Here is a 26,950-nt window from a genome sequence, read left to right as displayed (position 1 = left end):
TAAGGCAGCCAGGCAGCAAGTGGGGGCTTCCGGATGTTTGTTACCCTCCTCAAAATACTCTGTCCATTGATACCTCTGCTTTATCTTAGCTAAATTTTAACCAGCTGTTTTGCCTCCAGTCTGCAGTCTTTGTGAAGTAGTAAGATAGCATCAAGACAGAGGTGATGTAATAGGATCAGATGGTGGGAGATATGTCGGTATCATCAACACATTATTAATGCTTCAGTCCATGCTGACATATCAGTTTTCCATGGAGGTTCACACTAAACAGTAATGATGATAAAATAGACATTTGTAGCAGCTCCCTTGGTGCTGGTGGAGTATTCATAGCTACCGACTGAAACCTGGTTGAAAGTAGTGTTCATCTCTTCCCTGAGAAATCCACAGCGTGTGAAGTTATAAAGTGTGTTACATTAGCGCCATTACTGCTTCCCTCTGTAAGAATAGTATCTGTACGTTGTGTTTCAAGCTATTAACTTTAAAAAGGCCTTGTGTCTTCAGTCACTGCTGCCTTTAACTTGACGGATACTCCGGAGGCTCCTACCTTTTTTTCTATTGAAAATTCATTGTTAATCTCCTTAAAATTTTCTTCACTAATACAACTTTGTTTTGTGGATGAATGGGTCCAGGTAAAACTAGATAATTCTGGTATGATAGAGTAGAGAGATTTGATTTTTTTTTTTTAATCAATAAATTGTAGCTAAAATGAGTTGGAAGTGGGATTAGCTTTATAACAGGGGTGAAATGGCCTGAATTAAAGGACAGATAAAATTGAAAGGGAAATTATTCTATTTATCTAATTGGTGTCTTCAGCAATTGATTGTCTAGGAAAAGAGGGACACCTTGGTGTATGCCTTATGGCTAAAAATCTAGGGACTCCCTGGTGAATGCCTTATAACTGAGGGCAGAGAACAGGGGGAATCTTGCCTGGGGTTACCTTTAAAGTGGGGGGGAAAGAAGGGTGATGATTTTGGGTAGTGGATACAAAGGGCACCTGAACTGTGTCTTAATCTTGCAGCTCTCTTCTGTGCCACTATTTTATTTCTGATGTGGCGGTGCAGAATAATGAGTCCTTACTCATTACAAAATGAAGCCGTCCACTAATTTTGGTCCTTACATAGGCAAAGAGGAGGTGATTGTTTAGTTTCATTTTTGTCTGTGTGTATTGCTTGCCTACATGCAACAACATGAACTTGTAATGTGTGGGGTTGTTGCAGAATAGAGTAAATCAAGCATTTCCTTGCTCTCTAAAGAAATTAAGGGCTGTCTACATTTCTCTCTAATAAAGACCACACTCATAAAAGGTTAGGCATTAATACTGGCTAGAAATGAGGTTAATGCACACAGATACAGCAAGACTTCTTGTGTAGCTCAGCTAGCGTCCCAAAATCCTGAACTTCAACACACCTTTTGATTCAGAACTGGGCCTCTCTCTTTCGGAGGTTGCCAATAATGTTAAATTGTCTTGTGGTTTTATGATATGGGCAAATGTCCATTTGGGTCTAGATTGAGGCCATTAAACTTATTTTCGCTTCATTTGTGGACAAGATTTGAATGCAGGTGTCCAGAGATGAAAAGGTGCATTCATGTCACACAGCCAACAGAAAGCAATCATGTATTTGGTTTCCTGCGTGACTAACCTCTTTAACAACAAGAACAAAATAAACAAAATGCAACCTGAGCGTTCAAATCAGATATTTTTACACATTGCAATGTTAGGAACAAAAATTGTCCACAAAACCTGTGATTTCATAACTGCAGTGAAAAAGCTTCTGGCATTAAAACAATGTTTTAAAATGTTTAAGACTAGCATGTAATACAGTTTTAGTTTGTTTATAAATTTTTACTGTAAGTAATAAGACTACTGTTCTGATAAATGCTTTTGAAATAGATTTAAACACATTTAAGTTGTATATCACTGATATTTGAATGTTAGTTTACATAGATCCCTAATAACCAAAATGTATTGTGCTCATAGCATTTAAACTTTGCCTGTTTTGTGTGTGTCCTTTTTTATGATGAATTTTCACCGTCATTCATCGTTACTAGGAAAAAATTGAACCTTAGTAGAAACTGCATTTTTAGACCGCTTAACAGGCCCAGTCTTGGTTGCTGCTTTCCATTAGAAGTGTTCCTTTTCAGTTTCTAGTAGCAGTCTGACTCTGGCATTGCACGATTCCACTTGCTAGTCATTCTGCATGGGATCAGCCACCCTGTTGTCACCAGACCCGTTGTACAGTTTTAAGCTTTGCCTAAGGAAGATCAAAATTAATTACAATTTCAGATTTAACTTTTCTTCCCACTTTAAATTACACTCTTATCCCTAAAGGTGGGTTTTTCAAAGTAGCATGCAGAGATTTAGCTGTGTGGAACCACATACCCCTCTACCCCGATATAACGTGACCCGATATAACACGAATTCTGATATAATGCGGTAAAGCAGTGCTCCGGGGGGCGGGGCTGTGCACTCCAGTGGATCAAAGCAAGTTCGATATAATGCGGTTTCACCTATAACGCGGTAAGATTTTTTTTTTGGCTCCCGAGGACGGCGTTCTATCGAGGTAGAGGTGTATTATCTCTGCTTAACCTTTATTAGCTATTTGGGGAGGAAGATAAAATTCAGAAAATGGTTTAACTTAGCCCTCCTCTAAGTTGTACCATTTCTTTCCAAACGTAATTGTGATTTGGATTCTGTTGCAGTATCTTTAATAATTGCCTTTTAATATTTTAATAGTAAGTCTTCAATCCAGAGACCGAATAGGCACAGGAGGACAAGTTGTGGATTGCAGTCGTTTATTTGACAATGATCTACCAGATGGGTAAGCTAACACCTATACTCACTTTACTTTTTAATCTTTGAAGCGATGAGACATCAAAGTAAAAATAGACTTTTTTTTTTTTTAAATATTTGTAAACCTATAGAAGTTTTAATTTAGAAGCTGGAGACATACCAGTCACTGACTTTAACTGTAGAAGGTACTTACTGAGGCTATGTCTACAGTACAGCCAGAACTGATGCTCTGAGATCGCTCCACCGGCGGTCGATTTAGTGGGTCTAGTAAAAACCCGCCAGATAGACAGCAGATGGCTCTCCAGTCGACCCCTGTACTCTACCCCCGACAAGAAGAGTAAGGTAAGTCGACGGGAGAGTTTCTCCCGTTAACCCATCGCAGTGTAGACCCCGCGGTAACTCAACCTAAGGTACGTCGACTCCAGCTGCGTTATTCACATAGCTGGAGTTGAGTAGCGTAGGTCGACTTACCGCGGTAGTGTAGACATAGCCTTACTCAGAATGATTGCTAAGAAAATGATTGCGAGAAAATCTTCCATGGACTTACCTTACTCTTCTCGTCGGGGGTAGAGTACAGGGATCGACTGGAGAGCGATCTGCAGTTGATTTGGCGGGTCTTTACTAGATCCGCTAAATTGACTGCCAGTGGATCCATCTCGGAGCATGGATCCCTGTCATAGTGTAGACCTGCCCTAATAGTGTGAGCATTGTGTATCTGTTTGCCCATTTGAAGGGCGGGAGGAGAGCATGTTATATCAGTGAGTGAATGAAAGTATATACCCAAGAACCCACAGCTCATTTGAGAATTATAGAACAGATCATTGACTTACATGAATATAATGTAAATCTAAGTGAGAACTAACATTCTTGAACAGCCCTGCTTTACCCACAAGATAATCTAGTAGGACCCAGTGCCCTAATTTTGTACCCCGTGTAATGTGAGAGCATGCCCAAAATGTCTTCTACAGAGCTGTAGAGAGGATATAGTATTGTAAAAATGGGTGTCTCTTCTTCTCACTTATAAATCAAGAAACAGTATTGTTCAAGGTCGTGGAGACTGAGTTCTTGCTGTACTTACCTGCCAAAGGCTGGATTCAGGATATTTTTTCCTCTATGAAAACTGATGAGATCAATACCTAAAGCAGTTTGGGGAGTTCAGAAAAATGTGCTGTTTTAGGTGCTTTGGCTAGCATCTGCGTAGCAGAGGAAAAACAGAATTCTGAATGTGAGTCTTGGCGGGGAAAGACAGGAGAAAGTTTATATTTTTAAATGAAAATTGAAAAATCAGTTATCACTTCTAAGTCATAAACCACATTGTGATGTTGCTTGACAGTCTGAAGAAGTTTTAAGAAAATTCTAAAAAGCTATGTAAGTCTCTGTTAAATATTTCCCTTCTAAACATTTCTTAGTTAATTGTATAAATGCAAAGCTAGTTTAATCCTTTAAGAGAGAAGTTTTAATGGAAAAATAAAATAGAAAAGTCCTGTAATTTAAGGACAAATACAGTAAAACCTTTTTTTATCCGACATGTTGGGGAAATTGGGGGTGCCTGTAAGTGAAAAATTCCGGTTAACTAAGGAGGGAGTGCAGAGCTGGGGGTTGGGGCGCAGGAGGGAGTGCGGGGTTTGGGTGTGGGTTCTGGCAACCTATCCCTGCTGTTCATAGGTGGAGGCGCAGCTAGACAGCTCTGTGCACTGCCCCCGCTCTGCCGCGAGCGCTGGCTCCGCAGCGGGCAAAGGCAGCACGCAGAGCCGCCTAGCCACGCCTCCACCTAGGAGCAGCAGGGACAGGTCGCCGCTTCCAGTGAGCCACGCAGAGCTAGGTAGGGAGCCTGCTGGCCCCGCACCAACCGGACTATCAACCGGACTTTCTATAAAAATTAGAAATGCCAGTTTATAGAGCTTTCTGGATAACACAGCTTTTACAGTAGTAATTTTTATCAAAGGAAACTGGTGCAAAAAAGATACTGTGCATGATTGTTGGGTCACAAAAAGATACGCTGATTGCACCAGAGAACTTCTGGTGCTTCACATTAACTTGCTGCCCAGCATTTGTAACAAATGCCTAAATCATTAGCAGTGGTTGAACAGAATTTTAAGGAATGCATATATTTCAGAGGAAAAGGTGAAGAGAAAATAACTTGCAACAAGCTTTTTAGCTATGACATTAGGAGTAATATTTATTAGTTTACATGATGTTTCATTTTTAATGAGTATAGATAAATTGTGTTAATCCACCATATTTAATAGAAATTATATTGGAAACAGTTTATTAGAAGCAGTTGCCAAATAATAAAAAACTGAGTGTATTATCAAACATGAAATACTTTTATTAGGAAACTTGTGGAGTATTTGGAGTTAATTTCACTTTGAATAGTTACTGAACGTGATGGCACAACATTGTTAATGATTTGTCTGGCTTCAAGAAGAAAACATTTTATTAATTCTGGGAGTTGAGCTTTCACTGTTCAGCTACTATGATTCATAATAGATGATGTCTTCCTGAGTTGGCTGTTGTGTTAGAAACATTTTTGTGCCTTGGTTTCCTGGAAATATCACTCATTGCCTTATCTCTCAATGTCCGAATTCTAGTTGGGAGGAGCGGAGAACTGCCTCTGGAAGGATCCAGTATTTAAATCACATTACACGGACAACTCAGTGGGAGCGACCAACACGGTAAGAAATTCTAAAACATGCCTATAGTGGAGTTCACCTACTGATCAAAAGTACTGAGCACCCACAGCTCCCATTGGGCTCAAGAGTATGTGCTCAGCAATCCCTGAATATCATGCACCAGATATATTATATTCTTCCCCCCTCCTGCTTAATTCACAGGAATCATTCCAGCTAGTTTTCTCTGTACTGGTCTTCATCTCACTGATTTTTGGTAGATTTCATCAGTGTGGAACCCTAAGAATGCCAGCCTTTACAAAGTGGGCATTATGAAAAAGAGATTCTGACTGGTTGACAAATGTCTGCAGATATGCTATAACTATATGGGTCAGAACTCTTAAGCTAATTGTTACAAATATGTAACCAGTTTTTGAAATCAGTATAATCAGCTCCACTTACAATAGAAGTCCAATCTGTCAACCTTCATTTCCTCAAACCAAGTGGACTTCTGCTATTATCTAAGCCTTAAATAGTCTCTGTGCATTTTCTTTTGGAGCTTTTTGCAGACCCTCTGTGTCTTCTCTTCCTTCCTCAATAGCCCTTATCCTTTGGAAAATTCAGTGTGCATAAGGAATAGATGGGCAAATGACCTGCACTGTTAAACTTTCAGTTCTACTATATGCCTGCATTTCTCAATTGAAAGTACTGACTATTTATTAATTTTATTTATGAATTTATATTTTCTTGACATAAAAATGTCTATCCTAAGGTCTAGACACACAAATATGTTCCTAGTTTTGTACTGTGGAATGTATGGGTAGACCCCTGTACCTATATGGATCCCCATTTGACACATTGGAGGTTCTGTGAAGGATCATTGTATGAACCCATAATGTTTGTAACTCTTCTTCACCAACCCAGACTATCAGGACCAACAATTTCTACCTCACTTACCCCACTTACACTATCCTTATCTGATACCCTTCTCAAAAGGTAGTGAGGGGATGGGACAGATAAGTCTTGTAACATACCCTGAAGTTCCATATGCTCTAACCTCTCCCCTTACCCTAGTGTCCTCATTCGATCTCCTAATCTCTTTTGCGTCCACTTCTCTGTCTTGCTCTTCTCCTTACCCTCTCACTGTCCTCTGGCTCTTCCACTCCCCCACCCCCTCCAATACAAACATGCATTAGTCTCTCCCATCTTTAAAAAATATATATACCCTTGGCCTCACTTTGCCTCTCCAGCTACCACTCTTTCTTCTCCCTTTCATCTCTAAGCTCATTGAACATGCTGTTTACAATTGTCGCCTTGAGTTCCTCACCTCCAATTCCATTCTAGACCCTTTCCATTCTATCTTTTATCCCTTGCATTCAACTGAAACCACTCTCGCCAAAGTCTCTAATGTCCTCTTAGCTAAAGCTCAGAACCGCCACTCCATCCTCCTTCTCCTTGACTTGTCAGCCACCTCTGACAAAGTTTACCATGCTTTTCTTGAAATCTTGTACTGCCTTGGTTTCCTTGACTCCAACCTCTTCTGGTTCTCCTATCTCTCTAATCACTCTTTCAGTGTGTCCTTTTGGAGGATCCTTCTGATCCTTTCTCCAGCTTTCTGTGGTGGTTCGGAGGTTGTGGTCTTCTCTCTTTACACTTTTATCTCTGGGTAATCTCATCCACAAACACACACTCCACTTTCATCTCTATGCTGATGACTCACAGATCTACCTCTCTACTTCAGAACGGTCTCCTTCTCTCCAAACTAAAATCTTGGCCTGTGTCTCTGAGATCACCTTGTGGATGTCTAGCTGCCAGCTCAAGCTAAACATGGATAAAACAGAGCTCCTAATTTCCCCCCACCTCCAAAGTCCTCCCTGCTACCTCCTTTCTCGATCACTGTGGACAACACCAGCATCCTGCCTGTCACTCCCTGGGCTTGTAACCTGCATCTCAAATCTCTGTCTAGGTCCTCACATCCATGCTATGTCTAAATCTCACTGATTGTTTTTCTGCATAACATCAGTAAGTTATGGCCTTTTCTGTCCATTCACACAGCTAAAACTTTCATGCAAGCTCTCGTTATCTTGCGTCTCTCTTACTGCAACATCCTTCTTTCTGGCCTTGACAAAAGCAATTTTGCCCCACTCATATCTGTTCATAATGCTGCTGCAAAGATCATTTCTTAGCTCATTGCTTTTATCATGTCGCCTTTCTCTTTGAATCCCTTCACTGGCTCCCCCTTCTCTATTGTATCAAACACAAGCTGCTTGTATTTATTTTTAAGGCACATTATAGTCAATCCTCACCCTACGTATCATCATTCATTCGCTATCAAGCTGTCAGTGCTCACCTCTGATCAGCCCATGATTTCAACCTCCATTTATTTTCAAACAGACACCTGTGTTACCCATGCACTTGGGAGGAGCACCCCATAAATATCAACATAGCTATCTCATTATCCATCTTCAAATCCCACCTGAAAAATCTTTTGCCATGATGCCTACAAAAAACTTGACAACAGTTAGGCTGCTAATATGCGGGGACTGCTGCCTATCGTTCTAACCAATATTGTCGCTTTGTTTATTTGTGTGTCTATCCATCTGTTGTCTCGTCTTATAATTAGATTATAAGCCCCTGGAGACATGGACTGTCTTTTTGTTCGGTGTCTGAACAGTGCCTATTGCAATGGGGGTCATGGTTTATGATGAGGGCTCCTAGGCATTATGGAAATACAAATAATAAAACCAACATGCTCGGGTAATGTCTGACCGGGGGAAAAGTTCCAGAGCTGCAGGCCCCTCACTAAAAATACCCTACTGCCAGCCCCCTCTTTTTTTTTTTTTTTTTTTAAGTGTGTGGAGAGGTGTTAAATCAAGTGCTTCACATGATCTAGACTGCTGCCGCAGCAGAGAGCAGCAGTCTTTAAGGTAGGCAGAACCCATAACAATTTGAGCTAAAATGAACACCCTGAGTTGTATCTGGAAGCTAATTGATAGCCAGTGCTTATCACAGAGCACAGGCATAATGTGCTTCCTGCAAGAAGCATTGCTAAGCTAGTGTATTCAAACGGTCTTCAGATGTAACCCATGTAGAGTACGCAGGAGAAATGCATGAATAGCTTAGCAAGGTCTACGTACAAAAGAGTAGTTTGCTGTCTTATCAAAGCAGGCTTTGACACAGCGGATACCTGAATATTTCTCACGTGTTTTATGAAATTAAACATGAGTGACTGTTTCCTGCACTTTTAGTGACTGATGCTGTCATCTATTGTATGTAAATATTGTTTCATAAAGGATAGATGTGGTTGGAGAGAATAATTTCCTTGATTACAAAAGGCAAGTAACCTTTTCTCATTACCTCTTAACAGACCAGCATCTGAATATTCTAGTCCAGGCAGACCTCTGAGCTGCTTTGTGGATGAGAACACACCAATTACAGGAACAAATGGTGCGACATGTGGACAGTCATCAGATCCCAGATTGGCAGAGAGAAGAGTCAGGTCTCAAAGGCATAGGAATTACATGAGCAGAACACATTTACATACTCCTCCTGACCTGCCTGAGGGATATGGTATGTGAGTTAAAAAACAGTGTGACATTATTCCAGTCCTTTTCTAAGAAATTAGGTAAATTTCTCCTCCCCTGCTCTTTGTAACTTTTTTCGATCCTCTTTTTCTTTGATAACTGGTTTAAAATGCTGATCTGTCTGGGGTCTGCACAAAGTCTTAAATTTAAGCTTGGACTTCTGGTGATAGCCTTATTGTAAAGCAGTCAGACATTTTGTGAGGAAGGATGGAGCTCCTCTTCCCATTCCATTATTCCTGTCCTTGTTCTCTGAACAATTTAGTGACATTTCTATAAATTGGAAATAAATACTTCCCTGCACTGTTTCACAATCAGGTGAAGAAATGTGCCAGATGGAAGCCATTAGGGAAGGGCAGACAAAATGGTAACTGCATTTGGAGCTATTGAACTTTTCTTTAAGACTTTTGCTGTTCCCAGAATATGTATTTGTTTCCATAGTAGGTTCTTACAAGAGTGCACTTAAATGATTGGACATTATTAATGTACCACATGTATTCATCTGCAATTGAGCATATATCTTCAATGGTCAAATGGGCAAACTTAGGTATGATTTGTGGTTAAGTTAAAGAAAGGACTTTGATACATTTTATAAGCTCTTTAAATTTAAATTAATCTTGATATTTAAAAGCATAATTTGATTCTCTTCCCTTCTATACATAAATTGAAGTGGTAAGGTTCATTTGTGACTTAAGAGGGGAGGGAGAAACTCTTGCAGTTTTTAAACTTGCAGCCCTTGAGCTCAGTACAACACTCACTATGGGCAATAGGGGTATGTCTACACTACGAGAGTAGTTCGATTTTACTTAAATCGAATATGTGGAATCGATATTACAAAGTCGAACGTGTGTGTCCACACTAAGGACAGTAATTCGACTTTGTGAGTCCACACTAACGGGGCAAGCGTCGACATTGGAAGCGGTGCACTGTGGGCAGCTATCCCACAGTTCCCGCAGTCCCCGCTGCCCATTGGAATTCTGGGTTGAGCCCCCAATGCCTTCTGGGGAAAAAAATGTGTCGAGGGTGGTTTTGGGTAACTGTCGTCATCCACAGCACTGCGAGCATGGAGCCCACTGCGACCATCGCTGCAGTTATGGCCGTTGTCAACACCTCGCACCTTATCGTCCACCTTTCCCAGAGGCAGATGCTGAGAAATCGGGCGAGGAGGCTACGGCAGCGCGGTGAGGACCTGAAGTCTGAGAGTGGCACAGACCTGTCACAAAGCACGGGACCCCGCGCCGAGGACATCATGGTGGCAATGGGTCATGTTGATGTTGTGGAACGGCGATTCTGGGCCCGGGAAACAAGCACGAACTGGTGGGACCGCATAGTGCTGCAGGTCTGGGATGAATCACAGTGGCTGCGAAACTTTCACATGCGGAAGGGAACTTTCCTTGAACTTTGTGAGTTGCTGTCCCCTGCCCTGAAGCGCAAGGACACCCGGATGCGAGCAGCCCTGACTGTCCAGAAGCGAGTGGCCATAGCCCTCTGGAAGCTTGCAACGCCGGACAGCTACCGGTCAGTTGCGAACCACTTTGGCGTGCGCAAATCTACCGTGGGGGTTGTTGTGATGCAAGTAGCCAACGCAATCGTTGAGCTACTGCTCTCAAAGGTAGTGACCCTGGGAAACGTGCAGGTCATCATAGATGGCTTCGCCGCGATGGGATTCCCAAACTGCGGTGGGGCTATAGATGGAACTCACATCCCTATCCTGGGACCGGACCACCAGGCCAGCCAGTACATTAACCGAAAGGGCTACTTTTCAATGGTGCTGCAAGCACTGGTGGACCATAGGGGACGTTTTACAAACATCAACGTTGGATGGCCGGGCAAGGTTCATGACGCTCGTGTTTTCAGGAACTCTGGTCTGTTTAGACGGCTGCAGGAAGGTATTTACTTCCCGGACCACAAAATAACTCTTGGGGATGTAGAGATGCCTATAGTCATCCTCGGGGACCCAGCCTACCCGCTAATGCCCTGGCTCATGAAGCCCTATACAGGCGCCCTGGACACTGAAAAAGAACTCTTCAACTACCGGCTGAGCAAGTGCAGAATGGTGGTGGAGTGTGCTTTTGGATGTCTCAAGGGGAGATGGAGAACCTTACTGACTCGCTCTGATCTCAGCGAAACCAATATCCCCATTGTTATTGCAGCTTGCTGTGTGCTCCACAATCTGTGTGAGAGCAAGGGGGAGACCTTTATGGCGGGGTGGGAGGTTGAGGCAAATAGCCTGGCTGCTGATTACGCCCAGCCAGACAGCCGGGTGATTAGAAGAGCCCAGCGGGACGTGCTGTGCATCCGGGAGGCTTTGAAAGCGAGGTTCCTGAGTGAGCAGGGTAACCTGTGACTATTAAGTTTGTTTACAGAGAAGCTGAACCTGCCCCCGTTTCTTTACCCAGTAAATGTTCACTATCCTCTCCAGTTACATACCCCGTTCACCCCGTTCCCCCCCCTTCCAACACACGTTTAAAAATAAAATCACTTGAAATTTGTTAATGAACACCGTTTTCTTTATTACTGTTTTCGCGGGAAAGTGTTGAACCTGGGACGCAGACTGTGGTGGGGAGCGGGTGTAGTGTAGTGATGCAAAGGACGCTTCTAAACTCCAGGAATGACAGGCTCCGCACTGGTGGACTGGTTGTTTCAACAGAGCCTGCCACCCCTCCTGTTCGGGAATCTGTGTGTGGGTGCTATGTGACTTTGTGGCAGGGGGAGGACGGTTACAGATCCCCTGCTGCGTGGCTCTGTGATCCAGGATAAGGACCGCTGCATAAGATCTCTAACCGCCCTCCCCCGCCACAAAGTCACATAGCCCCCCCACCCCCACAGAACATGAAAACCACCTCCCAGACTGACCAGGGCAACTAGTGAATGCAATGTGTGTGTGCCCTGCTGCTGAACCTGCCCCCGCGTCTGTACCCTGGTAAAGGTGACTGTCCTGTCCAATTACCAACCCCCTTCCCCCCCTTCAAACAGACTCTCCTCTAAAAGAACATGATGGAAACAGTAATTAACAGAAACGTATTTTTTATTAGCAACTACACATGAAACTGGGGGATGAAACTGGGACGGGGGCTTGGGTGAGGCGGGAAGGAAAGGACTTATCAAATTTTGGGGAATGAGAGCCTTCTGGTACTTGAGCAGTCTGCAGGGGTGGAGTGAGAGTTTTCATGGACTCTGCCGCCCCTCCTTCTTGGGACTTTGGGTGAGGAGGGTATGGGACTTTGTGGTGGGGGAGGGCGGTTAGAGAGAGACTGCAGCGGGGCTCTGTCCTCTTGCCTCCGGTCCTGAAGAACATCCACAAGGCGCCGGAGCGTGTCCATTTGCTCCCTCATTAGTCCAAGCAGCGTTTGAGTCGCCTGCTGGTCTTCCTGCCGCCACCTCTCCTCCCGTTCCATGTGTGATCGGTGCATTTGGGACAAGTTCTCCCTCCACTGGGTCTGCTGGGCTGCCTGGGCTCAGGAGCAGCCCATAAGTTCCGAGAACATGTCCTCCCGTGTCCTCTTCTTCCTACGCCTAATCTGCGCTAGCCTCTGGGAGTGTGATGCCAGGGTAGTTCGGGAGACAGTCGCAGCTGTGGGATGGGAAAAAGGGAGTGAATTCCTCAGAAAGATAAATTTTTGGTTGAACAAAGAACATAGTCTTTCTCTGTGAACAAGACCATGCACAGCACCTATCACATGCGCACTCAGGACAAGGTCGAATTTTCGGCCTTCGCATTCAGTGCCTGGGGTCTTGCAGTGCAGATCAGACAAGCGGGACAGGACAGCGGAATTTGGGTAACAGGCTGACATGGTAAGCCGTAGACTTGTGGCTGCTTAAAACTTTAATAATAGCACTGGCCTCCTTTCACGTTCAAAGCAATGCCAGTCCCTGCTGCCAGCAATCCGGCAAGCATGAACTCTGCCCCTGTCCCACCCCCTCACGGCTGTCCCAGGGAAAGATCCCTGTATGCTGCTCCTCTCCCGCCTCCATCGCGTGGCTGTAAACCGCCGGTTACAGTTTTGTAAAGGAACAGGCAAGCAGTCCCAATACTAACATTCCCCTACCTAATTCAAAGCAGGTCACCATGAGCGACATCACTCTGATGAGGATTTCAGAGACTGAGAAAGAAAGGATGCTTTGGGAAAGCCTGCAAAGACCAGGGCCGTATGCCGCCATGCTCTGCAAGGCAATGATCCCCGAGTACTTGCTTGTCTCCTGGCGCGGAAACGTTTCCTACCACGGAGGACCCAATAAGGCCGCTCTCCCCAGGAACCTGATGCAAAGGCTTTCCAATTACCTCCAGGAGAGCTTCGTGGAGATGTCCCAGGAGGATTTCTGCTCTATCCCCGGACATATAGACCGGATTTTACTGTAGCTGCACTGGCAGGGACTAAACAGTAGAGCGCCTAGGGCAAAACAATCATGCTAAACCGGACATTGTTAGATTTTTTTTCAGTAGTTGCACTGCCAAGGACTGAAACGTTAAGCGCCTAGGGCAAAGTAATCATGAAAAACCCATTGTTAATATTGTTAATATTCCTGTTCTGTTAAAAATAAATGTGTACATGTTTAAAACACTTACTGACTGATCCTTCCCCTGATTCTGTGTCCGGGTTAACGCCTGGGGACGGTTGGTAGGGGATCTCTGTAAGGGTGATGAAGAGATCCTGGCTGTCGGGGAAATCAGCGTTGTAAGCGCTGTCGACTGCCTCGTCCTCCTCATCTCCTTCCTCATCTTCCCCGTCCGCTAACATCTCCGAGGAACCGGCCGTCGACAATATCCCATCCTCAGAGTCCACGGTCAGTGGTGGGGTAGTGGTGGCGGCCGCACCTAGGCTGGAATGCAGTGCCTCGTAGAAACGGGATGTCTGGGGCTGGGATCCGGAGCGTCCGTTTGCCTCTTTGGTCTTCTGGTAGCCTTGTCTCAGCTCCTTGATTTTCACGCGGCACTGCGTTGCATCCCGGCTGTATCCTCTCTCTGCCATGGCTTTAGAGATCTTCTTGTAGATCTTTGCATTCCGTCTTTTCGATCGCAGCTCGGAAAGCACGGACTCATCGCCCCACACAGCGATCAGATCCAAGACTTCCCGATCAGCCCATGCTGGGGCCCTCTTTCTATTCTGAGATTGCCTGGCCATCTCTGCTGGAGAGCTCTGCATCGTTGCCAGTGCTGCTGAGCTCGCCACGATGTCCAAACAGGAAATGAGATTCAAACTGCCCAGACAGGAAAAGGAATTCAAATTTTCCCGGGGCTTTTCCTGTTTGGCTGGTCAGAGCATCCGAGCTCGGACTGCTGTCCAGAGCGTCAACAGAGTGGTGCACTGTGGGATAGCTCCCGGAGCTATTACTGTCGATTTCCATCCACACCAAGCCTAATTCGATATGGCCATGTCGAATTTAGCACTACTCCCCTCGTTGGGGAGGAGTACAGAAGTCGAATTTAAGAGACCTCTATGTCGAACTAAATAGCTTCGTGGTGTGGACGGGTGCAGAGTTAATTCGATGTAACGGTGCTAAATTCGACATAAACTCCTAGTGTAGACCAGGCCTAGGTGTCTTTCCACAAACTGCAATGGGAGTTGGAACAAGCCATATTCCAGCATGTTGGAAAGCTCTCCCTTATATTTGTTAGTGTGTAGATGATGGGCGATAAACTGCAAGAACTAGAAAGGAGGAAGGCTGGTGCCAGTAGAAACATACATTACAATAAGATTGATTAGAAAGAGGCTAGAAAATAATGGAACACATTAAAAATCATATGGCTTTTCCCCCACAATTTACAGAGGTTCACCTACTTTGTTTCCATAGTATTTAAAAAGGAGGCCATCACTACTGCATCACAAAGCAGTGCATCCTAGTGGATAGAGTATTGGGCCAGGACTCAGAAGATCTGGGTTCTGAGGATATTGAAGGCAAGACTATAGCAGGGTTCAAAAAAGAACTAGATAAGTTCATGGAGGTTAGATCCATCAATGGCTATTAGCCAGGATGGGCAGGTATGGTCATAGGTGCCAACTTCCCCTCTGCCCCATGGGTGTTTGACCCGCCCCTGGCCCCGCCCCTGCACCACCCTCGCCCCGCCCCAATTCCACTCCCTTCCCCAAGTCCCTGCCTCTTTACTGCCTCCTCCCCTGAGCGTGCCGCATCTCCACTCCTCCCCCTCCCTCTCGGAAAGTCCTAAGCGCTGCCAAACAGCTGTTAGGCGGTGGGCAGGAAGTGCTGGGAGGGGGAGGAGCGGGGATGCGGCACGCTCGGGAGAGGAGGAGGCGAGGAAGGGATGGGGGTGGGGGGAGCTTGGCTGCCGGTGGGTGCGGAGCACCTGCTAGTTTTTCCCAGTGGGTGCTGCAGCACCCACGGAGTCGGCACCTATGGGGATGGTGTCCCTAGCCTCTGTTTGCCAGACGCTGGGAATGGGCGACAGGGAGTGTATCACTTGATGGTTACCTGTTCTGTTCTTTCCTTCTGGGGCACCTGGCATTGGCCACTGTCGGAAGACAGGATACTGGGCTAGATGGACCTTTGGTCTGACCCAGTATTGCCATTCTTATGTTCTATTCCTGGCTCTGCCACTGGAGTGCTGGGTGACCTTGGGCAAGTATGTGCCTCAGTTTCCCCATCTGTAAAATGGGGATAATGATACTGCAAAGCACTTTGAGATCTACTGATGAAAAGCACTGTATAAGAGTGGAGTATTGTTATACTTTGATCACGTCACATATTTTGTCAAGGAAGCTAGAGTGGATGACATAAGTAGTTAACGTCTGCATGGTAATGTGACCTTGTGCCTTAACATTTCCTAAAATCAAGTGCTTTTAGCTATTCAGTAGGTTTAACTGAACTTCATGAAGTTTCAGTTTTTAAAATTGGAAGACTTCTGGCACAACTGAACGAGCCCTTACCCACGTGGCTAGAGAAGATACTCACACAGTTGTAAGTGTAGTTGGCCAAGTTGATTCCATCTCTCATAATACCTATAAAAACACTTAAACACAGAGATAATGCTGTAATCTCATTAAATGTCTAATCTTTTTAGTGGAAGTTTTTGCATTTGATGTGGTGTTCCTCATTATCTAGAGGCTTTTGTAGGACACTACCAGCTGGTAGTAGAAAAATACCTATCTCATGGATAATGACTTGTTAATTACCTGGATATCTGGGTCAAGGACATCTGAATTGACTCTTTAGGGAAGTGGAACATTTTAAAGTAAAACATGGAATATTTAATAGCTGCTTTGAATTTATGCTTTTTTTTTAAAGTCTGCATTCTTGTCAAATTTTGTATACAGACTTAATTTTTCTAGTGTACAACTAGGGGAATATTGGAATACTTTTGTTTTAGACTTCTTGAGAAACGTTACCACATTTGGTAGTTCTGGAAGGCTGGTACAAAGACTGTTTTGAAACATGTTTCCACGTTGTTCAGTTGCTGATATAACTTCTGCTATACCCTGCTTAATTTTTTTTTTTAAAAATCACTTTACCAAAAAGTCTGATTTAGATCCCTACAACAGTACACTTAGGCTTTGTCTACACCACACAGCTTTTAGCAACACAGCCACGCCGTTACAGCTGTGCTGCTAAAAGGCACGCAGTATAGCTGCTGTTTGACGGCAAAAGAAAGCTCTCCTGCTGACAAAAAACTTCCACCCCCCACAAACTGCAGCAGCTTTGTTGGCAGGAGAGTGCTCCTGCTGACAAAGCGCTGTTCACACTGGTGCTATTCATCTGTAAAATTTTTGTATTTCGGGGTGTATGTTTTTTTTAACACCTCTGAATGACAAAAGTTTTGCCGACAAAGTTCCAGTGTAGACAAAGCCTGAGACTCTCTCTTCATGGGACTTTTACTCCTGTTATAACCATGTAATATGTGCTAGTTTAGTGTTTGTAAAATGTGTGCTATGCTAGAGTTTAGGCACTGCCTTAGAGGAAGTAAAAGCCCAGTATTGCTGAGGTTTTATTATGTAATCCCAGATGTAGACACAATTCCAGAAGAAACTGAAACCTTTGTCTCATAATAGACTCCTGTGAACTGCAAAGAAAAGATACTGCTCTCCTATCCATATCTACAAATTGTAGTATTTCCCCAAAACTCTGACTGTAGAAAAACTATTCCACGCCTCTAGCAAAAACAAATATCTAAAAACTGTCAGATTGCCAATTGTCAAGGCTTGCTGCTATGCTAATTGACTCTGATTTGGATTTCTTACTTGGACGCCACATGCAACCTGCTCAGCCTGCTGTCAGGAAGCCTAGCTCTCTCCACATGTTAATCCGATGACAGTACCTAGAAACCTTCCATGGAAAAAATCTGTTTGTTTAACCACATTTCTAGAGAATCTCTTCTTTTGAGCAGAGCTGTTTGGTTAGTAATTTTGTCTATAATCTTGTAGTATGAGCTGGATGACTTTTTTTTATTTTCCTTTTCCCTTTCATGCATGTCAATCTTTGTGGTTGTTCTTATATTATTTTATCTTAATTAACAGAGCAAAGGACAACTCAGCAAGGTCAGGTCTATTTCCTGCATACTCAGACCGGTGTAAGCACATGGCATGACCCAAGAGTACCAAGGTAAGAGAAGAACTCACATGTCTTTATTGTTATATAAAGTCTTAAATTAAACAGGACGCTCTTAAAATTGCTTGTCCTCTAATATTACACTGTTGAATGTTACTTAAAAGAATATGCAGACTGGCTTGCTAGATGAAACACACCCATGCCCCCTTCTCCACCCCCACTCCTCCCCAGCATCCAGCTTGTCATCTTAACATAAGCCACTCAACAAAATAAATTATACCCCTTGCATCGAAAACTAAGACTTCAAAGAATTCTTCAATAATAGAAAGTCTCAGAGAATAAATAAAACTGTTTTTATGAAAGGAAGTATGGTACCTGATGATGTTGGTATCAGATATAGCCCCAAAGATTATAACCAAGTCTGGCTTTTGATCCCTAATAAAATAATGGAACACACAGTAGAAGATGGAAAAATCACCAAGGCTTTGTCTACACTACACAGCTTTGTTGCTAAAAGTCAGGCAGTGTAAACGCTGTTTGTTGGCACTTTTGCCGACAAAATACTTCCACCCTCTATGAGCGGGGTTCGTTTTGTTGACTGGAGAGCGCTCAACTTTTGTCTTTTGGGGGAATGGGGGTTTTTAAGCACTTGTGAACGACATTGTCCTTGAATTGGCAGTGTAGACAAAGCCTTAATATGTAGGGCTGGCTCGTCAAAAGTTCTCAGCTCCCACTGAGAGAAATGGGAGCTCCCAGAAGCTCAGCAACCTGGCTTCTGCCTTTAGGTACCCAAATGAGAACTGAGCTCTTATAAAAATCTGGCCCATAGAAGATAACTGAAGCATGAGAATTTAGCAACATAAATTTTAAGTGCAAATCTTGTCAGACAAACTGGATTATTTTTTTGTTTGCAGACAAGCCTGGGAATTTAAATTCCTAACTGTGCTGGACATTAAAAATTGTGGATTTAACACAGAGCCTGGTTTTATGGCTCATTACAACAATTTGTAACACATTCTGCTGCCTACTCACCCTCCTTTGCTCTATGACTGCAGAGGTGCTAAGTGCCCACTTCATTTTAAGTGGTCTCCTAAACACCCCTTGTGTTTAACAATCTGTCCCACCTTCTATTTAGCTGCAATACTCTATGGTTACCTTCTGCAGATTTGAGGAAGAGCTCTGTGAAGCTTGAAAGCTTGTCCTTTCCAACACTAGAAGTTGGTCCAATAAAAGATATTACCTCACTCATCTTGTCTCTCTGGGTTATTTTATTGACAGAATTAAAAAAAAAAAATTGAAAAGAATATGGTTGATGTCTTGTATGTTGAGACTTTAATAATGCATTGGATACAATATCTTATGGTCTCACAATCAAAATAATTCAAATTGGCTTGGATATTAATACTATCCCATGGTGAACTAATTGAAGGACTGTAAATAAAAGGGTAATGAGAAATGACAGTTTTTGAAGCTGAGAAAGGCGTGTAGTGTATTACTTCAGGATTTGGCGTTAGATCCCTTTTCATTAAATATCTTCCTTTCATGATCTGGAAGAAGGGAGCAGGCAGCACATACATGAAATGTACGTATTACACTAATTTGGGAGGAGATGATATGAACACCACTGAGGACAAGGCAGTAATACAAAAGGACCTAGATGTGTTAGAAAGGGATGCTCGAAACAGCAAAATATGATTTAACTTGGAAAATGTAAGCCAATATGTTTTTGTAAAAAGGTAACTTGCAACACTGATACTCAATGGGATATAGAAGTTGTGAAAATGGTGGGATACACCTAGAGGTGACCATGGATAGCGTTTGTAATAGTCCAAAAGATCCAGTGTAAGGCTGTGTGTACAGGGGTATTCTATAGTGGAGCAAGAGGGAATACATAGACTGTTCCTTGGATATTGTAGTTAGTTCAGGGCACCTCATTACCCATAGACAAATGGAAGGAGTACACACAAGAGAACCAAATTGATAAAAGGGCTAGAAGGCATTGACTTGATTCTTTACACACAGAAAGCTAATGTGTACAACTTGGCTAAACATTTAAAGGGGAAGATTAATCTGAAGTGTGTAAATATCAGGAGGAAGGGGAATATAATTAGGAGTAATGAATTAAGCGGGAAAAGAGATCACGAAAATATTCCATACATTGATGACATGTACTAAATTCTGGAATGGTCTCCTAAGGGAAATGGGGAAGCCCAATTTTCTTGACATATTTGAAACTAGATTAAGTACTAGAAAAATGTGCTCTGCAGAATAAATTCTGCCTTCTCAGGGGGAGATGGACAGGATAATCCAATACATCTTTGCATCTCCACTTTCCAGAAGGTTGAGGTTTACTGTCCCACTCATTAAACACATCCCTGTCTGTGTAGAGAGAGAGAATTGTTAGTTTAAAAAAAATCCTTGTTAACACACTGGAAGCTCTTTAAGATTATTACCTCCTAAAATCTGCAGATGCTAATGTAAAAATGGCATGTACAGCCCTAAATTGGCAGCAAGCCCTGAGATTTATAAGAAACTTAACAACTCTGTGGTTGGCTTCTGCTCATGTTCATTCCCATGTAAATGGATGTTGGATTGCCAGAAGTGGGTAAGGTGCTTCAAAACCATAGTATGAAGAACAAAAATTAAAGTTTTTAATGAAAAAGTGACACTTTTGCTGTTTGAAATACTACTGTTGAGATAAGAAAAAATACCTTTATTGTGACATTGTCCTGAACCTTTGGGGACTATGGAGAAGATTTTCTAAAACACAAAAGGCAATTAAGCAGCTGATGCCAAATTGTCAACTGCCATTTGTGCCTTAGAAAATCTTCCCCTGCATCACACTTTCCAACATTTTCTGTGGGCAATATATTCTCTATCTTGCTGCGTAGAACTAGTCTCCATTTGTATGTGGGGACTTTTTTTAAAATACACCTTAATTTATCCACGCTTTTTGTGCCTCAGATAATTGAAGTTGCAAATGAGAGCATATTGACATTTAGTTGTTTGTGGGTGTGATCAGGTGGCTTAACATCTACTTCATAGAGTACTTCCGTCATTTTGCCCTGTCATTATTTACGGCTACAGACTTGATGCAAGAAAGGAGGGTTTAGAAATTATACCTGTAGCCTATATAAGTACATGCCTCTCTCTTAAATAGATCAGCCTCATTTTGATTGTTCAGGTTGGGGATGGGGAAGGAAATCCAAATTCTAGACTGGTGGCAGAATATAATAACATTTATATTCAGCTACTTTTGTGTTTAATAGATTTAATTAAGAGCAGCACAAACTTCTCAAACTGTAATTATAATGTAAAAGATAGAAGCTTCTGTGTGATAGCAAGAGGTCAGTGGATCTGCAAATTAACCATTATGAAAAATTGATTCATTAAAATGCTTTGGACAAAAATTATTATTTGCTAGGTATTTATTGCTCCACCTAAAAAGGCGAGCTACTAAAGAGATTTCCTTTCACTATACTTATTGTAATCTTGTAAATTCTTTCATATATCCTGTGTTAAAATACTATTTTCTAACTATTTACAATGACACTACTCTTTTCTGAATCAAAAGCAGCATTGCTATGCTTCATATTCTACAACAAGACCTCACAAAGGGTATAGTGGGATTGACAGTTTTCTACATTAGTTGAAGACTGCCATTGTTACAAACTGGTAAAGAATTGGGGCACTGGTCCTTTTACAAAAGATACCAAATGCTTAAAGATGCAGCATAATAATTTGCTTTGTAAAAAGTCATAATCTGTGTATTTGGGGCCAAATTGCTTCATGAGTTACATATGCCCTACTTCCAAGGATGTCAACAGAAGTTGAGCTAGAATACCTAAAGGTTGTCAGGGAGAAGGGACGTTTTATCATTCCTCAGAGAAATGCTATGCAGTTTTTAAAAACCACAGTATTCATCTTAAATAAATTAACCTGCATATGCTACTTGCATTCTTCTGACTTTAATAGAGATTACCTGAGACCACTTAATTGTTTACTTAAAATACTCGTTAGAGCTTTTCTTGCATCTAATTGTTTGTTTGTTTTGTTTTTAAAACAGCCAAAAATGACTTTTTGTTTGGGCAGATATCATGCATAAATCTTCATGGAAAATGTAACTAATCAGAAATGTGGTTTGTTTTGTGGGAGTTTTTTAAATGTGATTGAGTGGCTTAAATGACTATTATTATTTTTAAAACTGTTTATTGTTAAAACTGGTGCAACTCCGGTTGGCAAATATGGTGGCAGCTTTTATTTTTGTTTTAAATCTGTATTAAATTAGTATCTGATTGTTTTGTAAAAATGAAGATTATGTAATAACTGCTTTTCCAATGCATGTGTAGTCGGGTGTGTATATTTTCATTTTCTTTGGTAGGATTGTACCTTGGGAGTAGAGATTCCAGCTGAACAGATTACGTTTCTGAAACAATACATTTTCTCAGACTTCATGGAATTGTTCTGTTACATTTACACTTGTTTGGCTCAGAGGCCAAATGCTGAGGTATTTTTCATTTTATATTTGTTTTTGCAGGGATCTTAGCAACATCAATTGTGAAGAGCTTGGTCCACTGCCTCCTGGATGGGAGATCCGTAATACAGCAACAGGCAGAGTTTATTTTGTCGACCATAACAACAGAACGACACAGTTTACAGATCCGCGGCTATCTGCTAATTTGCACTTAGTTTTAAAGTAAGTTTGAGAAGTGTCCAGCACATATTAAATTTAATATTAGAACAAGAAGGTGACTCGTGAGAGTGCTTGTTATAAGCCAAGGTGCATTCTGTGTTATGTAAACTCTCTGCAACAGTATTTGCCCTTTAATTAACATGCTGCAGACATCTGTGTATATAACATAGTATATATGAGAGAGCTTTGATTACTATATAAATATTTTAATCTCTACCACCCTTCAACAGGGGCGTGTCCACTGTGATGTCATGGGGGGGCAGGTGCCGTCCAATGGAAGAGATCTGCCACCCCAGGTGAGAGATTGTATAACAGTGGCATTTATCCAGGGACAGTAGAAGTAGTGCCTGCTGTACCTTTTTGCATTGTCTTCAGATTTTAATGTTTTAATCTATGGGGTAACAAACTGATTTAAAAAAATTAGATGACATATTTTGTTGTCGTTAAAATAAAACATTGATGCTTTGGGCCAGGGAGCAAGTAACTAGGTATCCTTCCACAGTTTGTCCAGCTCCAGTTCTCTAATAAAGACAATTAGAAACATTCTGAATATAAAGAACCACTCATTAGAAATGAAGCTACAACTAAACACAGAGAAAAATAGTAAGGGTATTTATGATGTGCACTAGGGAATATGTCCCAGCATTTAGAATCTTAAGCAAAACCTAAATCTGGGTATTTTCAGATACTGCCTTTTTATTATTATTAAATAAACATTAAGGAATTCTGGCTCTCACTTTCATTCCTGATGTACTCATTTCTCATTGGAGTGTTTCTATATCACTAAATGTGGAAACCAAAAAGAATACAAATGTTTGTTTTGTCTAGACACAGCTATCAGCTTGACCAGACATTGCTGGAATTTTGACTCTGCTGTTTCTCCCACTAACAACTTTTTAAGACCTTTGTTTCTGGAAACACCTGCATAGCATTAACTAGGTGTTGAATGAAAGAAACAATGAAGAGCTGGATGGAGAGAAAGGAGGTGTTGGGGAGGGAGGGATGGCAATACGTTTTCTTAAAGGGAATCAGGGTATGTCTACACTTAAACTGCTATAGCAGCACAGCTTCAGTGTAGACACTACCTATGCCAACAGAAGGGGTTCTCCCATTGGCATAGATAATTCACCTCCCCAAGAGGCAGTAGCTAGGTAGATGGAAGAATTCTTCCTTTGACCTAGCACTGCCTACACAGAGGGTTAGGTGAGCATAGCTATGTCTTGGGGGGGGTGTGTGTGTGTGGATTTTTAGCTATGCCAATAGAAGTTCCCGGTAGACCAGCCTTCAGTCATTGGGAAGTGAAGCCAAGGAGAGTATGTCAGGAGCCAGCAAGTAGAAGAATCAAATTAGGCTCCGAAAACATCCAGAAAAGCTTTTTATGTAATTTGTGCCATCACCTAAAAGTAGGCTAGCTGGTTTGGGAAAATGGCTCTTGTCTGGACAATCCACATCTGGAATCTAGTGTATTGAGAGAGAATTTGCCATCTAAACATGAGAAAAAAATATTTTAAAATGTTTTGAGGACCATATTTTTGAGTGTTATGGGCATTTTATGAAAGTCTTCGTAGTACAGGTTGATGGCTTCTTTTTATGAACCATGTACCTTTTTTTCTTAACTCTGTTTAGATTCCTTGTCTCCTTAGCTGCCTGCTGGCATTGAAACTGAATTTACCAGTGATACTTTGGGAGCCTGCACACATCCAACACACAGAACTATTTTTATTTGGATATTTTAACCAAAAATTCTCTTGTACAACAATACAATTTTTATATTTGTAGAAAATTCAATTTGTAGGAGTATATTTATTTTTAAAAAAGAAATATTCTGGTTAGCACAGCCTCTGTTTAGATCCACCAGTTGCCATTTCATAGATATTTACAAAATAACTATGACATGGTCATTCGCATGACATTTTATTGTGCTTACAATAGAGCTAGCTTTGCATCAGAAAAATCCAGTTTGACTAGCAAACTCCAGAACCATTTTACACTTCTTCAAGCTGTAAGACAACATGCTTAAGTTTTTCATTTGTACATCTGTCTTTCATTAGAAAAGGATTTTAGAAATTCAACCAACAGTGTCTGCAGGCTGATAAATCTTCTGTAATGTTTATTCTTTTATTGTACCAGACAGGATATGTGAAAGTGATTCTCTCTCCACGCCCCCCCATTTGCTCTGAAGTAAAAACATGTCATTTGCCTTAGGCCTGAAAGATTTTGTAAATTATTTGAAAAATAAAATAATATTGTTTAAGAGGGATGGGTGGAATATAATTCCAAGTCCAAAAATATAACATAGGGTTCAGTTCAGATGATACTGACCTTTCCATTGAGCAGAGATGCCATTTTGCCCCGATGCCATTATACATAGCTACCTAATTCTGTTTAAAATTTAAATATTGGCCCAGAGTTACTGATAGTTTTCAAAGCTGAATGAGTTAAATAAATGCTTCATTGAGTATATTACTTTGGAAGTGTAGTTGAGCAATTTTCTGGTGATACAAACATTGAAAAATAACTATGAAAATAGCAAAATACCAGCATCAACAGTTCAGTAATGGTAAAATAATGTTTTTATTATTTTAAGTACTGCAAACTGTTTAGCTAATACTTCATTGTGATTTGTTTTTGGTCTGATTCAGCTAATACTATTTTATTTTTCTCTCTCCAGTCCTGCTGATATTTTAAAAAATTGTAATTTGATGCATAGTTCTTAAATTTATGCTGATTTCACAGATTACTTACTTTTCCTTTAAGACTGAGATTAATTGGCTTTGTATCTACAGGGCTACTATCTTTAGTACGGTATATAGTATTACCTTGTCTGGTAGACCTTATATGAGGGATGTTTTTACTGGCTTGCCCTTGTGGAATTAGAATGTGGAGGAAATGAAAGAATGATTTCCTTTTAACTTGAGCATCATCAAGAGTTATCCTCGAGTATATGGAGTTTATATTGTTGTTAAACATCAATCTATTGTCATATGTCTCATCATGAGTGAGAGGATAGTGTTAGATATAAGTCACGGGTAGAAATACATAGCACTAATGATGTAGGGCTGGATTCAGGAGCTATGTGGGGGACTTTGCTTCAAGGGCCATTTGGAGGTGGACCTTTAGGGCTGGTCTATACTAGACGATTAAGTTGACCCAGCTACGTTGCTCGGCAATGTGATAAATCCATATTCCTGAGCGATATAGTAAAACTGTCATAAGTCCCTGTGTAGACAGTGCTAAGTTGATGAAAGAATTCTTCCATCGACATAGCTACTAACTCCTAGGGAGGTGGCTTACCTATGCCAATGGGAGATCCCTTCCTGAAGCACTACATCAGTGAACCTCACCACTATAGCGTTTTAAGTGTAGACAAGTCCATAGAAATGATTGTCTGAGTTTTTTGGGAAAGAATGGAGAGGGAAGTAGACTGTCTTACACTTTAGCTCTGAGTAGCACTGAGATGTTGGTTGTCTTCCTTGTTAAATCATTTTAGTGCCTTTTTTAGGATAATGGTTTTAAGATAACTGTAGCTCATTGTAAATAAAACCAACCATGGTCACTTTACAGAGGTATTTTTCGAGTTTAAATTTAATTTTCTTTCTTCACCCCCAAATAACTGCTCCTGGAGATTTCTCTGATATCTGCTTCTTGCTAAATCTTATGCAAAGCAGTTTACAGTTTATTCTGTGAAATTTGCAATGGCAGAAGGGGGAGGAAAAATTCCATTGATACCTGCTTCCTGACTAGCAGATAATTAATAAGTTCTGTGTCCTAAATATTGGTGGTAGAACTGAATTTAATTCCATTATCCCCTCCTTAGAGCCTGTGGGATAAAAGCAAATATTAACATTAAAACTATTTTTGTTTTAGTGATTTAGAATGTGCCCTATGGCAGTGTTTATCAAACTCTGGCAGCATGGACCACCTTGTAATTGTTGTTGGTCTGCAGTGATCTTTCTGGTCCCAGTTTTCCTCCTTTTTCACCCTGCTAAATTGCATTAAAAGAAAGGGTTCTGTAATAACAGAATGGCTACTGAAACCCTGGAGCAAGCTGGGACTTTCACTTTTAACTGCCAACCCTGAATGTTACAGTGCTGAAAGCTTGCTGGAAATGAATTCTGGTTGGCCATTGTTCATAGGGAGCTTTCTAGCAGATCATGTTCAAAACAGTCAACAGACTAAAATATTTTCAGGTCTAAAATTATGCATGGTTCTGTTTAGAATCTTTGGTGTATGAGGTTTGAGATATCATTAATAACAGTCAACTGAAAAAACACATACTGAAATGTAACCTTCATTATACAGTACTGTACATTCAATGTACTATCTTCTGTGTTCCACATGAGACTTTTTGCTGGACAGCTTAAGTAAAGCGTACCGTTTTTACACCGTTGTGCTAGGTCATGGTTTCCCAGATGATGGGTCATGACCCACCAACAGGTCATGGGAAGATTCTAAGCGGGTCGCAGGTATAGTGCAGAGGGGGAGCCCAGCTCACACTCACCCTGAAGCTGCGGCTCCTTTCCTGTGGGGCTGGGCCTGATTCCCCACTCCAGACGTGGCCTGGCATGATAGGTTACAGCACCACTGAGATTTGGCTTGGCCACCCCACTTTCATGACAAAAGAGTGGTACTGTGGCCCTGTGAACCAAGTCACAGTGCCTAGAGTGGGGAATTGGGTCTAGCCCAGTGGGATGGGAACTGCCACTGTGGGGTGAGTGCAGGGCAGGCTCGCTCTCTATCCCACTCCCCCATCCCCACAGGTTATCCCTTCTGCACT

General features: G+C 41.9%; 1 protein-coding gene across 1 annotated transcript in view; it reads left to right on the top strand.

Annotated features, from left to right (window-relative positions):
- The window catches only part of SMURF2 (SMAD specific E3 ubiquitin protein ligase 2), a 104,911-nt gene that overhangs the window by 59,184 nt on the left and 18,777 nt on the right, over window positions 1-26,950 (top strand). The window contains exons 8-13 of the mRNA XM_065415331.1: window positions 2,735-2,819; window positions 5,383-5,466; window positions 8,768-8,970; window positions 17,450-17,534; window positions 22,018-22,176; window positions 22,404-22,469. Coding sequence (XP_065271403.1) covers window positions 2,735-2,819; window positions 5,383-5,466; window positions 8,768-8,970; window positions 17,450-17,534; window positions 22,018-22,176; window positions 22,404-22,469 — 682 coding nt within the window. The remainder of the gene's footprint in view (window positions 1-2,734; window positions 2,820-5,382; window positions 5,467-8,767; window positions 8,971-17,449; window positions 17,535-22,017; window positions 22,177-22,403; window positions 22,470-26,950) is intronic.

Source organism: Emys orbicularis, chromosome 13, assembly GCF_028017835.1.
Source record: "Emys orbicularis isolate rEmyOrb1 chromosome 13, rEmyOrb1.hap1, whole genome shotgun sequence".
NCBI classification, from domain to species: Eukaryota; Metazoa; Chordata; order Testudines; family Emydidae; genus Emys; species Emys orbicularis.
The sequence above is the reverse complement of the archived record's forward strand: the minus strand, read 5'-3'. Positions and strand labels throughout refer to the sequence as shown.